Source organism: Mustela erminea, chromosome 13 (genome assembly GCF_009829155.1).
Source record: "Mustela erminea isolate mMusErm1 chromosome 13, mMusErm1.Pri, whole genome shotgun sequence".
Classification (NCBI taxonomy): Eukaryota; Metazoa; Chordata; class Mammalia; order Carnivora; family Mustelidae; genus Mustela; species Mustela erminea.
In genome coordinates, this window is record NC_045626.1 from 78,299,294 (window position 1) to 78,315,407 (window position 16,114).

General features: G+C 44.3%; 1 protein-coding gene across 12 annotated transcripts in view; it reads right to left on the reverse strand.

Moving 5' to 3' along the window:
- The window catches only part of SUDS3 (SDS3 homolog, SIN3A corepressor complex component), a 205,847-nt gene that overhangs the window by 160,552 nt on the left and 29,181 nt on the right, over positions 1–16,114 (reverse strand). For 10 of the 12 annotated variants that reach the window (XM_032309232.1, XM_032309237.1, XM_032309230.1 and 7 more), the window contains exon 12: positions 13,926–14,011. In XM_032309232.1, coding sequence (XP_032165123.1) covers positions 13,926–14,011 — 86 coding nt within the window. Of the gene's footprint in view, positions 1–3,363; positions 3,788–11,184; positions 14,012–16,114 lie in introns of those variants that run through there. The other 2 variants (XM_032309225.1, XM_032309236.1) reach the window with 2 other exon arrangements.

Sequence of the window (16,114 nt, forward strand, 5' to 3'; positions counted from 1 at the left end):
CACCTGTCACCAAGAACACCAGGTGATTTATAAAGTGGTGAATCACTAAATTGTACACCTAACAAATATTACACTGTGTTAACTAATTGGAATGTAAATGAAAACTTAAAAAAAAAAGAAGAAGAAAAAGCTGTCAGTTCCTCAGATCTGCTTCCCTACTTTATGCAGCAAAATTGCCAAGAGACCACCCTGGCAAAAGACCAGAGTTTTCTTCTCTAGAGAAAACAAAAGGTCTTTGGATGGAAGAACTCAAGAAATGAGTACTACTCTTTAAAAAGAAGAAAGGATACAAAATCAGAAAACTAAAAGAGTTCTGGGGCGCCTGGGTGGCTCAGTGGGTTAAGCCGCTGCCTTCGGCTCAGGTCATGATCTCAAGGTCCTGGGTTCGAGTCCCGCATCGGGCTCTCTGCTCAGCAGGGAGCCTGCTTCCTCCTCTCTCTCTCTGCCTGCCTCTCTGCCTACTTGTAATCTCTCTCTGTCAAATAAATAAATAATTTTAAAAAAAGAAAACTAAAAGAGTTCTGAAAAAAAATTTTAGGGGGCGCCTGGGTGGCTCAGTTGTTAAGCATCTGCCTTTGGCTTGGGTCATAATCCCAGGGTCCTGGGATCAAGCCCCACATCAGGCTCCCTGCTCAGTGGGAGGCCTGCTTCTCCCTCTCTTCTCCCACTCCCCCTGCTTGTGTTCCCTCTCTTGCTGTGTTTCTCACTGTTAAATAAATAAAATCTTAAAAAAATTAAAAACAAATTTTTGGACAGCTGGGTGGCTCAGTTGGTTAAGCATCTGCCTTCAGCTGGTCATGATCCCAGGGTCCTGGGATGGGGTCCCATATTGGGTTCTCTGATCAGCCAGGAGACTGCTTCTCCCTCTTCCCCACCCCTGCTTTTGCTCCCTCTCTCTCACATGTTCTCTCAAATAAATAAAGCCTTTTTTTTTTTTAAAGATTTTATTTATTTGACAGAGATCACAAGTAGGCAGAGAGGCAAGCAGAGAGAGAGGCGGAAGCAGCCTTCCTGCTGAGCAGAGAGCTCGATGCGGGGCTTGATCCCAGGGCCCTGAAATCATGACCTACGCTGAAGGCAGAGGCTTAACCCACTGAGCCACCCAGGTGTCCTTCAAATAAATAAAATCTTTTAAAAAGAGATTTTTTAAATGAAAAAGAAAAGTAAAACTCAATAGAAACATTAGAAGATATTTAAAATTAAAGGAATATCCCAGAACAGAAAGTAGAAAGACAAAGAGAAAACAGGAAACACAAGAAAAGCTGACAACTGTTATAGGAAATCTATTATCCAAGTAATGGAACCCCTGAATGCAGAAACAGAGAAAATAGAAGGGAAAAAAAAATCATCCTTTAGTTATCGATTGCTGCATAACAAATTATCCCAAGTACCCAGCAGTTTCTAACACTTATTCTCTTACCCAGTCTGAGGATCAGGAATCCCTGGGAGCAGCTTAGTTGGGTGGTTCTGACTCAGGGTCTCCCTCGAGGTTGCAGTCAAACAGTCTGGGGCATTACAGTCTCATCTGAAGGCTAGACTGGGGCTGGAGGATTTCTTCCAAAGTGACTCGCTCACGTGACTATTGGCAGAAGCCTTAGAGCCTACCTGGCTGTTGGCAGGAGGCCTCAGATCCTTGCCACATGGGTCTCCCCATACAGTTGTACACACGGTAGCTGCCTTTCCCCAAAGCAAGTGATCCAAGAGAAAGAGCACAACCAAACAGAAGTCTCTATGTCTCTTATACTCTAATCTCCGAACTGAATTACTATCCCTTCTACTGCATGCTACTGGTCCCAGAGACCAACCCTGGTCCAATGACAACAGAGAACTGTACAGACAGTATGACTGCCAGGAGGCAAGGATCATGGGCACCATCTTAGAGACTGGCTACTCTAACCATGAAGTGTGTGTGTGTGTATTTTAATTCTCAGAGTTGAAGGACATAGGTTTCCCGAATTGAAAAAGCTAACTGCTTAGCACAATGGGCCCACTATAAGGCCTATTATCATGAATTTTCAAAATACCACAGATCCTACAAGCTTCCAGAGATGTTAAAAAGTCAGATCACCAAGGATACACAAATGGGCTATGGGTACATGAAAAGTTGCTCACCATCACCAATCATCAAGGAAATGAAAATCAAAGCCACAATGAGATATCACCTCACACCTATTAAAATGAATAATCAAAAAAATAAGAGATGACAAGTACAGGTCAACACGAGAAAAAAGAACCCTTTTGGCAACTCTTTGGCACTGTTGGTGGGAACGGAAATTGGTGTAGTCACTACAGAAAACTGTATGAAGGCTCCTTCCAAAAAACAGAACTACCATGTGATCCAGCAATGCTACTTCTGGGTATATATCCAAAGGAGATGAAGTCACTGTCTCAAAACGTATCTGTACCCCCATGTTTACCACTGCATTATTCATAATGGTCAAGACATGGAAGGAACCTGAGTGCCTAGTGATGAATGAATGGATTTTTAAAAAGTGGTATACATATACACTGAAATATTATTCAGCCATAAAAAAGGAAATCTCACCATTTGCAACGATATGGATGAACACCGATGGCAGTATGCTAAGTGAAGTAAGTCCAAGAAAGACAAATACTATAATTTCACTTCTATGTGGAATCTAAAAGAAAAAAAAAAATCGAGCTCCTCGAAAGAGAGAGGAGGTTGGTAGTTGCTGGAGGCAGGAGCAGGGTGGGGGGGTGGAGGAAAAGAGTGGAGGTGGCCAAGGGGTATAAACTTCCTATTTTAGATAAATCCTGGGGATGTAACGGACAGTTAATAAATACTGTGCTGTATACCTGAAGGATTCTAGGAGAGTAGACCTTAAAAGTTCTCACCACACACACACACACACACACACACACACACACACGGTACACCTATTGAGACGATGGATAGGTTCTAACCTTATTGTGGTAATCACTTCACAATATGCTAGTACGTCAAATCACGTTGTACGCCCTGAACCGACACGATGGTAAGTCAATTATAATCTCAACAAAGCTGGGGGGAAAAGATCAAAGAATAAATTAATCAGAACGGCTTCCGACTTCTCCAGGACAACATCGGAAGCTAGACAGCAATAAACAATACCATCAAAATCTTGAAGGAGAATGATTTCCAAGCTAGAATTAAACCCTCCACAATGGAAAACACCAGAGAGGGAACAACCAGATTTTAGAAGCTGGAAAGTAAATGAAAACAAAACAAAACCTGAATCTTAAAACTGACAGTGGAGAAACCTGAGAATAATGAATTTAGCAGCACACAGAACCTCTTGAAATGAAGGTTAAGGAAGGGAGGGGTTGGCTGAAATATAAGTGCTTTGTGGGCCTTTTCAATTCTGGAAATGTATGGGCTTAAATTCTGGGAATTAGAAATGTAGTTGTACCAGCCAAACCATCAATGAAGCAAGAGAACAGAATGAAAGTGTTTTTAATCATGCTTGGTAAGTTAACTGCAAGACACGCTTTGCCAAAATGGGGGAGCAGAGAAAAAGGAAGACAAAGGACATAAGAATGAGAGATCCAAACCCAAACAGTGACAAAGGGGAGCCCCAGGATGGTGGTGAAGGAAGACTTCCGAGGGACAGCTCTGTGTTGGACCAGGTCGGGGTTGGGGGACCCATCCAGGGTGGGCAACCAGGTCAGAAGTCCCCAGGACAGGAAGGTTTTTTCCAGGTGATGAAATCTACCTCTTGTCTCTGAATGTCTTAAAGGGAATTTAAACACTTGGTGAAGGCTTTGAGGTTGAATTCCTAGTAAGCACCTAGGAAACCAAGCATACAACAGAATACAAGACAATTATTAACTCCTGGGGGGAACGCTGTCAAGGAAAAAAAAAAAAAAAGCAATCACACTTTACAACAGGGCTCAGCTGTGACTAGAGTTTACATAGCCATACTAATGTAAACACTGAATACTGACCGAATCAGAATTAAGAAATAACTATATTGGGGAGGAGAGGAGGATTGCCATGGTCAGAATTCAATAAGGAATGCATAGAAATTAAATATCGAGCATTAGCACTAAGCAGAGATAAAAAAGAAATAGCAAAATAATCAGCTAAGAGGTGCAATGTTGCTTCTCGGAGGGAAATGAGGTAGAAAATAGGAGACTACTGTATTTTGTGGCCAACTTTGCAGAATCCTTTAATTTCTAAACTACAAATGTTATTAGTTTGATTATAGAGATTAATATGTTGCACTGAGAAATAAGGAGACAACAACTGCTCATTCAATAAGCATTTAAAGTATGCCTATAGTATGCAAATCCCTGGGGCTTGGGGCAGGGAGTGTGGAGAGCAAGTCCCTGTCCATCCCCACAGGCCAGTGGGTTTCTCAAACATAGCCCATGGGGGTGGGGGGCAGGATTTCAAATTCTTCTCTATTGAGGCATCAGTAAGGTGTAGAACATATGCTTGGACGTCTGCTTGTCTTGAATTTCAAGGTTTGCGCCTAGTGGCAGGGGTACCCTTGGAAAGTTGCTTTGCTGTGGGTTTACCTTCAAGGCATACTGGGATGGAAGCAGGTGGGGCAGACAACTCCCGAAATAACAATGGCCCTAACGTGGGCAACTAGCAATGGGGGATGTGTTTTCTAAAGTGCTAGAGTGACCCAGACATGAGGGTCATTGTCTCAAGCATGAGGGTCATTGCTGTGGCTGCTTTGTTTACTTGACCTCATTTAATCCCCACAAGGAGTGGCTGAGGTGGCTGTCATTATCATCCCCACTTTCTAGGTTGGAGCCCAGAAAGACAGGTTGCACGACTTGCCTAAGATCACACAGCTTGAAAACCCAGAGCTAAAATTCAAACCCAAATCTCCTACCCATGCCCTTCAGCCTCAGCCTGGGTCCTTGGGTGAAGAGTTGCGAGACCTGGATTTAGTCTCTGCTCTACCATTAATCAGCAGTGTGATCTTGGGTAAGTTGCTTCCCTTCTCTGTGTCGGTTTCCAGGTGTGGAAAACAGGGGGGGGTTGGCTCAGATGACAACCTAGCCTCTTTTATACTTCGGTAGTCTATGTGAGGATGGGGGAAGCCAACAAGAAAAGGAAATGGATGAATGTGGGGCAGAGGTGAAGCTTTTTTCCTCCAAGTCTCAACTTCCTCATTTGCTAAAATGGGAACCAAGACACACTTCACGTGGGTGTGTTGACTGTGTTAAAAAAGGTCATGTGCGGAAAGCACTTGTCCAGGCCCCCAGTAAAGTGCTCCATAAGGACAGCTCTGATGCATTCCTATTACTCATACACTGACAAGAGCGCCACCAGGCTTGGACTCCTGAAACTTCCACTTCCGGTAAGGTCAAAGCGCCACGTGTGCAGGAAGATGAGTGATCAACGCAGAAGAAAGGGAGTCAAACAAAATTACTGTCTAACAGGAATGTGTGCTGTTGCCCTTTATTGGTTTTACATACGAGTTAGTTTACGAATACTTTCGGGAGCATGTAAGTGTGAAATTGGAAAGCGTCACTCCAAGACTGCCACGAGCCACCGCACTGGGGATATAAAAGGGGGAGGAGGAGGGAATGGGTGGGCCAGAGAAGGGAGAAAAGGACAGAAGCAGAAAGGGAAGGAAGGTGAACCCAAAGTGTGGAAGGACAAAAAGATGGAGGGCTGGGGAGCAAACGGATTTTAAGGTTCAAAGCTCATTCATCCAGATTTATTGAGTGGACACATTCTTACTTGACTTTAAATTTGCCCCACCCTCCCCACCCCTGCTGTTCCTCAAGCCACTTTCTCCACATGCAATTCCCGTTCCCCAGCCATGGACACTGCTCAAGTCCTGCCTCAGCTTTTGGGCCAAGCCTGAATTTTACTTGCTTTCAAAAGAAATTATAAAGCACTCGTGGTTCCTGAGAATGCAGACTTTGGGTCAGCGTCGACCTGCTCTGGAATGGAGCTGGGTGAACTGGAGACAAGTTTCTTAATCGTAGTAAACCACGGTTTCCCAGTCTGTAAACACCAGACATGGCACAACAAATCCAGAGGGCACAACGAATAGAGCTAATGCACTCTTAGCACTTAGCCACCTGCTCTGCAAATGTCAGGAGCTATTATGCCCTCTGTCCCGCTTTCTCCAGGCCTCAAGTTTAGCCCCTGTTCCATGGCACTAGAATGACGGACAAGCATGGCTGTCCATCCTCAACGTCCCACAGGGAAGGAACCATACTTTTACATCTCTCTGAGTCCCCCAAGAGAACCTAGAATGCCATTCAATAAACGTCATGGGGATTGAATGCTAGTAACTACGTCAACCCTCAAGCTCATGATTATTTATTATTTCAAGTAGAAGATGAAACATCCCAGACAGCTGAATCCAGGTGACCAGATGATCATGGCAAGGTCCCCTGTCGTGTTTGGGACGACAGTGAAGTTCCAGGGAGGAAACTCATTCTGTGGCAGGAACCCTCTGCTCCGAGGATAATGAAACCGAGAACAACCACAAACGACCAATCCATGTGCTGAGGATTTACTATGTCCCACATGCTGCTTGCGAGGGCTTTATCCGCATGAACTCAGCTAATCCATGGAATCAGCGACTCCATGGCAAAAGGGTAACTCTCATCCATCCCCACTTTACAGAGAAGGAAAGGGAACAGGGCGACCAACTGTCTCAGCGTGCCTGGGTCTGAGATGCTTTCTGCGATGCAAGATGATGAAAGCTAAAACCATAACAGTCCCAGGCACACTGGGTTGAGTGTGCCCAAACACTGAAGCACACAGACGTTAAGTGAGTGCCCTGAATTAAGGGGTGGCCATGCCAGGTTTATGAATACAGGACCCCTGTCACCTCTCTGTCTAGAGCTGGCCATATGAACTTAGACACATCATTTACCATCTCTGGGCCTCGGCTGTTTCCAACTTCAAAATTAAGGGGTCAGACTAAATCAGCAACGGCAAATAAATAGGCTCCTTTGTCCATGGCAGACAAAGGTAATTGATTAGGTCACCCCTTCCGATCTACCAAACTTGGGCTTCAGAATCGTTTTCAACCCAACACACTGGGCACTCCAAACCATTTGAAATCATTCTGGTCTCTCAGGATTGGGCAGATTATCATCCAAGGACAGAGAACAGACAGATGGCGGCAGCACTGACAATGGTGTCCCTTCCACTGAGCATTCCCTCAGTCCAGTCCTGCATTACATACCCCTCAAAGCACAATATGGTGAATGAGAACAGGGACTCTAGAGAAACTGGGGTCAGAACCATGGCTTACCATTTATTAGCTGTGTGACTTTGGACAAGTTGCTTAACTTCTCTGTTTCTTGATTCCCTCAACTATAACGTGAGGACTGTAATAGTAACTACCTCAGAGGATCATTGTAAGGATTCAGTAAGTTAATATGGGTAAAATGCTTAGCATATAGTAAGTGTTCTAGGCGTTAATATCAGAATCCTCAAAATCATGCTCTGGGGTGGATATTATTTAACAGATAAGGAAACTGAGGTTAACAGAGATTAAGTTGCCTCAAGTCACACAGCAGCTAGTTAACTGAAACAGCAAAGCTGGATTCAAATACTGATTCCAAAGCTTTTGCTTTGCCACACTGTCACTATGCCACATTACATCTCAGTAAAAACTCAAATACTTATCAAATAATCAACGTTGAATTATAAGTGACTCTTGACTATCTGCAGGGACTTGCCAACCTGAGGCTGTTGTCCTCCCCCCTTCAGGACCTTATTCCCTGTGGGTAATGCTTTCTTAGAGGGTTCTGGAACACCCACACCCACTCACACCATCAGCAGGCAGACAGGTGACGCCAACAGACGGGGGAAGCATCTGCTGAGTCTCTAGCTTCTGAGAAACAGGGGAGAGAATCTTTCAGATTCTGATTATTGGTCTTGCCATATCAGTAAAGTGAATTTTGTTATTTTATAGATCTGTATCTTTCAGAGAATTGAGCAAACACAGATTAGGGAAAATGGGTAAAGGGATTAAGTGTCTAGGTACCTACACTGGATCTTATCACCCTCACTCCCCTAGGGATTCTCCTGAACGTACATATCTTTTGGTCTTAATAATCATAGTTATTCACAAAAATACCTAGTGTTTAGTAAACACTAAAATTCCTAAAGCTAATATATTTCTCACCATATTATGTCCAAAGAGAGTAAGCTGATGCCCATGTCTCTAATGCACTCCATCTACTGTTTCCTTTTTTTTCTTTCTTTCTTTTTTTTTTTTAAGATTTTATTTGTTTATTTGACAGACAGAGATCACAAGTAGGCAGAGAGGCAGGCAGAGAGTGAGAAAGGGAAGCAGGCTCCCTGCTGAGCAGAGAGCCCGATGCGGGACTCGATCCCAGGACCCCGAGATCATGACCTGAGCCGAAGGCAGCGGCTTAACCCACTGAGCCACCCAGGCGCCCTACTGTTTCCTTTTTAAGAGGAGGAAAGGTGCTCAGCTTTACCCAAATGGATTTGTGGAAGTGGAAGAGACCAGCAACAGCTTTCATTCCCGCCTCTCTCCAAAGACTGCAAACCCTGGGTTTGGTTGTTATGCAGGTTGCTGGCTGGAGCTGAGCACGCAGTCTAAAGCAGGTGACATTGAACTGGTCTGTTCTGTCATTCAGTGACTCTACCGCAGGAGACGACATGAAAATGTCCACCGACATGCAGAGAGCAGGCAGTCAGATGTAGGAGAGCTGTTCTCCATCTACATTTTTAGAAACCAGTTCAATGGCTCCTACCCCTCCCACCTTAGAGATGACAAGAAAGGCAGGCAGGAAGAAAGTGATCCTGGGGGTTGGGGAGGCACAGTTAAGACACAGGTTTTCCTCCAAAGGCTCTCACGTTGCTCATTAGATCAAGTTAGCTCCATCAAGACAGCACACTCTTCACATTCTAAATGGTTCCTTGGTTTCAGAACTGTGGCACTCCTGCCCGTGCTGTTTCAGAAGAAAGCAGCCTCTTGGCAAGCAACCGGACTCTTAGTTCCATTACCAAGGGAGAAGCCCAGAGTCATGCAGCAGGGGAAAGGGTCCTAGCAAATCATAAGTATTTTTACCTCTAAAATTTGCTCTCTCTGATTCTGTAAGAGGGGAGAGGAGATAAAAAAACATACTCCAAGGGAAGGGCTGGAGAAAGGTGGAAATGCCGAATGCAATTTTAACAAAGGGGGCTGGGAACAGACTGCACGGTATAATCGTTAGGAACCTTGGCTTGGACTCTGAAAGATCTGGGACTCTGCAACTCAGTGTGTGACCTTGGAGAAATTACTGAACCATTTTCTGTGACTGAAGGAATCTGTTTCCTCCTCTGATCACTTGACATTACTGGACAACATTTACCGAGCACATACTATGACTAGGCACAGTGCTGAGCTCGGAGTTTCATGGGAAAATTAAGTCAGTCTCAGAATGACTATGTTACCTAATATATCAACATTACATTAATATATTGAGAGTATTAGTACTCGGATCATTACAAAGATTAAATGAAAGAATGCCTGAAGAGTTTAGCATAGTGCTTGACATACACAAAAAACTCACGAGAAGGCAGATATTAATATGAAGGGCAAGTTCCATTTGCCTTGGCGACAAGCAGGAGGGAAACAGGGTTTACCTGAAAGGTTTTCCCCTCCCTCATTTTGCCACATCCTCTGTTACCAGCTCTCAAGTCCCTGGCCAGCTCCTAGCCTCCACCAGGGACTTGGCTCTTCCAAACTACTATGGAAGGACCCAGCAATTCAAGGTGATTAAAATACAGAAAACTTGTCAGGCTAGCCATTACTTTAGTGAGGAGTAGCAACCAGAAGGAAGTCTGCTTGGGACTGCGGGAGCTGGCTGTCCTCTTTCCTAATCTAGGTGATGGTCAACATGGACATATCCACTTTGAGGAAACAAGAAACTCAATTTCTATAATTAAGATTTGATGAGGTGCCTGGGTGGCTCAGTGGGTTAAGGCCTCTGCCTTCAGCTTGGGTCATGATCCCAGGGTCCTGAGATCGAGCCCCACATTGGGCTCTCTGCCCAGCGGGGAGCCTCCTTCCTCCTCTCTCTCTGCCTGCCTCTCTGCCTACTTGTGATCTCTGTCAAACAAATAAATAAAATTTAAAAAAAAGAAATTGAACACTCTTCTGAACAAACATTTATGTTAATAATAATAATTAAAAAAAAGTTAAACAGTGACTGCCTTCTCCAACATCCAAAGCACAGAGCAGCCCTTCCTGATGGGCATGCCACACTCGGGTCGTGAGCACACCAGGTCAGTCACCTGTGGCAGCAAGCAGCCTCCTCAGTTTACCTACCACGGAGCTGTAGAAATACCAGCTTTTTTCTTTTTTCTTTTTTCTTTTAAATTGGGAGGTAGTGCTCTAGAGTACCGAATGACAACATCCTCCTCAATCACACGAGTTTACCTTAAGGTTCTTCCCATCTAAGGTCAATTTTATTGACTCCGTTTTTAATGAGATTGTTTTATCTTCACCAACAAGGAAAGAGTACACCACATTTATGGGTCAACACTCCTAGACTGCTCTTTACAAAACTGAGAGCCTGTCTCTGACATCATTCCTTAACTTACTCTTCATAATAAGCAAATATCTAGCATATCCCTCCCCCTTTCCTGATTTCCTTTCCCCACAATTGGGGGGGGGGGGGGGAAGGGACTTAAAGAAATTTCAATCATTTATCAAGTCAATGGATATAACACAGACTACATGCTGGTTTTCTCTTTGAAAGTTTATTGTTATTAAAAAAAAACCTATACTTTTTACATTTTACATTCACCTCTCAGAACATTTAATGATACCAGTTAATGATGATATATAAAAAGCCCACCAGCTGCTTGAAATGGCTGCAAATTTTTACCATGTACTGATATTAAATTGGTTTGAACTCTTTGGAAAAATTGGTGTAACATTAAGTACCAAGATTTCAAATTCCCAGATTAGAAACAAGATTTTTAAGTCAGGAGGAAATTTAGTAAAAATTCAAGGCTAAAAGGAAATGTTAATGAAAAAACAAATATACTGTAAAAAATAGGATTCCCCTCCATCCCCAAAATCAGGTAAAAAAAAAAAAAAAGAAACCAATCCCACCCCACCCCACCCCCAATATTTCTCTTAGAAAAGTCGCCCAATCCTGAACACAGGGTCTCACACACAAACAAAAGTAGCTTGATTTGCAGATCAGCCTCTGGGATCTTATACTGGACCCAGTTTGAAGTTGAAAGAAAAAAAAAAAAGTTAGGTAGTTAGATATCCATAAACACCGGTATCCAAACAAATGAAAACATCCTAGCTTTGGTATGGCTACAGAAATCTGGAAATAGTTCAAGAGGACACTGGCTTTGGAAGAGAGGGAGTCAGAGGGTAGGGAAGGCAACACAATGCCCCCAAGCAGAGGTAAAATAAATACTGCGACACATCCATAGCAAACACTGTGTATAATACCAATGTAGGTGCCTTGAACAAAACACACAAATAGGTTCTTGATCAGAATAACCCAAGTGCAATTTCTTGATCAGATTAACACCATGTACAGGTTCTTCATAAGAGTTGTCTAGACCAACATTTTCTCAAGTCTTATGTGCAGGAAAGTTTGAATTTGGGGATGCACATGGTACCCTACGGTCTGGTGAGAAAGAAAGACCTTCTGTAATAAGAATGGCCACCTGGGCTAAAAGCCAGCCCCTTGTTAGTCCAGGAATCTCAAAATCTGTTTTTGCCCATCACAAGTACCTCCAACTCCTAAACAAGGGGGCTCTGCTACCCCTGGTCACCACAGAGGCCTGCCAGAGGGGCTGAACTGATGGCTTTTCATCTCTGGAGTGGTAAAATAAAAAACTCAATCTTCTGGGATAAGGAGTACAATTTACTGTGCTGTGTCTCAAGTCTATTCCCCACTGTGCCCATTCCCACAGACATGATTTAAGGATTGTGAGGATACTGAGGACCAGAAGGCAGTGATGTAGCCAAGGCCAGAGAAGAAGCCAAAGTGCCCATTCTCTGGTCTTCCAATGAACAGTTACTTCACAAAAGCACAAATGTGCCACCAGAAAAGGCAAGAAAAAAAAAAGACAACTTGCTGCTTTGATGCTGAAATCTCCGGTAGTTATCAACACAAGCTTTTCCAAAAAAACCAAACTTTGGTGTACTGCTAGGAAGCCAAGTAAGACAATCATTCAAAAAAACAAAAACAAACTCTGATGACCACACATACTGTAACTAAATTTCCATCACAGGGCACTAGTGGAGAACAGACAGCCGCCTGCTTTTATGGGATGTTACACACACCACAGGGACAATGCAAGCAACAGAGACCCTCCCGCAGAGCAAAGGCTGTCAAGAAGAAAGGAAAGATGAAGGCCCTGTTTACTGTGGACTTGGTTCACTCCAATAATCATCATCATGGAAGCTGCGGCAGAGAAGCACAGAATACCCAGGCAACTCTAAACAAACACGCATCATTTACCTTATTCTCTAAAGGAGACTCCAACATGGGGGCGGGGGGAATGCGTTATAAATTAAAACAAAAACAAATCTGTACATGCCTCTACTGAGTCAGTAAGGTTTGGTCTCTACTGAAGCCAGGACTTACAGGGTGATTTCGCTTGTCATCACGGCCCCCCGACTTGCTTTTGGGTGCATATATCAAGAAATGACACAAAGATAATCACCTGAGACAAAGGGCATGACACACCAAGATTTCCTAGGATGCATAAGGTCTACTAATTTCCCACAGAGAAGCTAACCGTTGCTCTAACCCCAAATTCCTTAAATACCCTATGGTGGCAGCTATGAACCAGAAAGGCCCATCTGCCAGTGAACCATCTCTCCAAGGCTGGAAATGAGGAGCAGAAGGCAAGGAGTGTGGGGAAGGTTGTTGCCCCCAGGATTCCTTTGGTGAGTGGCAGCCGCAGCAGAGCTTCCTTTGTCTTCAGCCTGGGCCAGACCTCCTGGGAGGCTGGGGGTGCCGACAAGGCTCCACAGGCTGGAAACAGTCCGTGTGCAGTAACGGCATCAGTGACAAGAGTGTGCAAATGGAATTATGAGTGAGAGTTTACAGATAACTGATGACTGCCCAGTCAGTTTCCCCTCCCCACCTACAATAGATAACCCAGATAATTGGTCGGCACGAGGTACTTCATCTCCTTAGGGGCAGGAAACAGAAATGAATTAGAAATAAAAACTTCTGAAATGACCACTTGCTCCAGCTTGAGCTAGAACAAATGTGTCTGCATAAACCACTTGCATTAAATAACATTTCAAATGCGGTACCTTCAGCACATTTGTGCCTGAGATGCCCCCCTCCCCCCAACCCCATTTACTTCAGTGCACGTAGCCACCCAGGCAAATTTCTCTGTCGCTCAGCCAGTGGAATGGATGGCATACGCCAGATGTTACACAAGGCATTTATTTCTCAGAGAAGGCTGAGAGCCAGGAGAATTAATCTCCTTCTGCTAGGACCTCTGCCCCAAGCTTCTGGGGAAACAGTGAATTGGACTCGACAAGGGAAAGAGCTACGTGATCCACTAATTAGATTCAAAACATGAAAATGCAATGTAGAGTGTACCCCTTCCTGGTAGAAAGACCTAAAGTCAATTAAAAAAAAGATATCCCTTCAAACTCAAAGGAGGCTTAAAAAAAAAAAAAAGACAAAGTATAAGCAAAAAAACCCACAAAGAAATGAGTAAATCGAACTCGCAACACTCCCCAAAGCAAGAGTTCACGATGACGGCTGGCCGGAAGAGGTCGAGGCAGGAAGGAGCAACGCAAAGACGGAAGTGGCTGCCACCACAGCGCCTCGCAGAATCCACAGCAGCGCTCCCCAGTTTCCAAGGCCAAGGAGCAATTCCCGGGTTAAAAACTTTCTATTTGGAAGAAAACAAAACGAAAAACCACTCCAGAAAAAAGGTCAAGGGAAGAACACTGTAGAAAAGTCAAGCCGCTGACCTCCGGCGGATCACAAAGAGCCCGCGCTGAAGCTGGCCCAAGTAAATCCTCATCTTGGTGCTGTCACTTGTCTTCCGCACCCAGATCTGCAGGGGAGAAGGAAAGGGAACCGGATGAGAGCGGCTAGAGCAAATACTGAGGAGCAAAGTCTTCCAGGGCATCGAAACATCTGCCAGCATGAGGTGTGGGCGGAACCGTGGCAACCTCCTCTCAGGCTGCACCCCGCCACCCATCAGGAACCACTTAGCATAGGGCAGGCGTCAGCCCCGGACCTCCTTTCTCCTTCCTTCTCCCTCTCTCACACCTCTGATTATGTAAATGGAGGGCACCATGATCTCAGGTTCTATTCTTGCCTTATCTTAAGGACATTCTTTTATTTGGTTTGATTACAGCACCATCGACATTCAAAATACATGCATTCATGAATATAAACTTGCAATCAAGTTTGGAAATATTTTCCTTGCCTCAAGGGACTTCCATATCATAGTCTTTCACTATTCTGGTTTCCTGGCAATTAAGGCTAATGGTCATGGCAGAAAAGGAAAGGAAAAAAATAACAAGGAAAAAAAAAGGCCCATGAGTGAGCGAAGGCCCAATTAGGAGCATCAGAAGGCTAAATTAGCTTAAGACAGCCCTTCCCCCCTGACCATATCCTTTTCCCACAGATGGTATCAGATGTCTGACATTTCACAGGGCAGATGCATTCTTGCACAGAATGGAGAATGAACTCTGCCAGCAGCAGGACCGCCAGAGCAGAGCACTCAGCAAGTGTCTGTCATCCCTGTGGCCAGGACTGGGAAGTGGGAAGCAGTCTCCTCCTCGGTCACCGGACACTGGTCACACCTCAGCTTTCTCATCTTCAGAACCACCCTACGATGTACTGTCCTCACCCCATTTTATGGAAGAGGAAGGCTAAGTCAACTTGTCCAATGTGAATTCTGGTGCCTGCTCTCAAAACCTCTTGCTTGCTCTTATCCACTAACTTGGCCCTGACTCTTCTCACCTGTTCCTCGTCCGTTTAATTAATGTGCCAACAGATGGGGCCAGAAGCACGATTCTTTTAAGTTCTGCATCTCACCCACATATGCAAGTAGACGTCTACAGACCTATCTGCTCCCTCCCCCATTCAATTCTCAGGTTTTGAAAGTGTGTGTTCTAAGTCTTGTTTCAATTCCTTTAATGTGATTATTTAGCAACAGAGAGACTTCAAAGTCAAATACAGCGGTTTAAAAATAAAGACCTCATGTGAAGCTGAGCCTCTAAGGACTTCGCAGAAGCACTTTAAACTGAAAAATGACCACAAGAAGGGCTGAAATGGGGAGTCACCAATAGCCTCAGACCCAACAAATGTCCCTGGAGTCAGGTTATGCCAAGGCCAACTGGCTCCAGGGTCACTTAGGATTTGACCTGAAAAATCAGCTGGAATACTTCCAAGAAGTGAGAAATATATTCCCTTTACTAGAGTCGCATGCCTCGGGTGCACTGAGGCCTCTCCCCTCCAGGTGACATGTCTCAGTGTCACCGTTTTCTTGTCAGACCTCCTTGACACTCTGTTATGTCAAAGGATGACAATCTTCAACCGAGACAAAAAAAATATAACTTGCATTTCTATTTTTCCTGAAAAATCTTGAGGTGTCACCAAGGAGGATGAGGCCAGGCACAAGGGCTCTGCCGTGAAGTGACAACAGCTCTTGCTGACAAACAGCGGGTCCCTCCATCAGATCCTGCTCTGCTCCTGACTTGGCTTGGGGTGACTCACAGACCCCAAGCCCACAGAGAAAGGACATTCATTTATCTGGAAGGCTCTCCCTAACTTCTGAGTAAACAATCATTTTGCAAACTAGTCACATTTGAGGGCATTTTCAATTCAGGAAGCTAGGAGAATGGAAGAGGCTTAAGTTATTTCATAATCCAGTTTCATTAGATTTACTGTGCACTGGCATGAATAAGTTACAGAGGGGAGACACATAAAAATCAATTTCTTTGCAGACATTTGTGGACTGATAACAGATCAAGCCAATCAAGCTATTAAAGTTTTAAACTTTTTTAAAACTCCTAACAATACAAGTTACACACTGCTGACATTCCCCCTAACGAAGGGCCTGTCTGAGAACTCACTCGCCAGTCATCCTAACCTGTAGCATAACCTTCTGAGCTAACTTCAGAACCAGTCACTACCCTACAGGAGA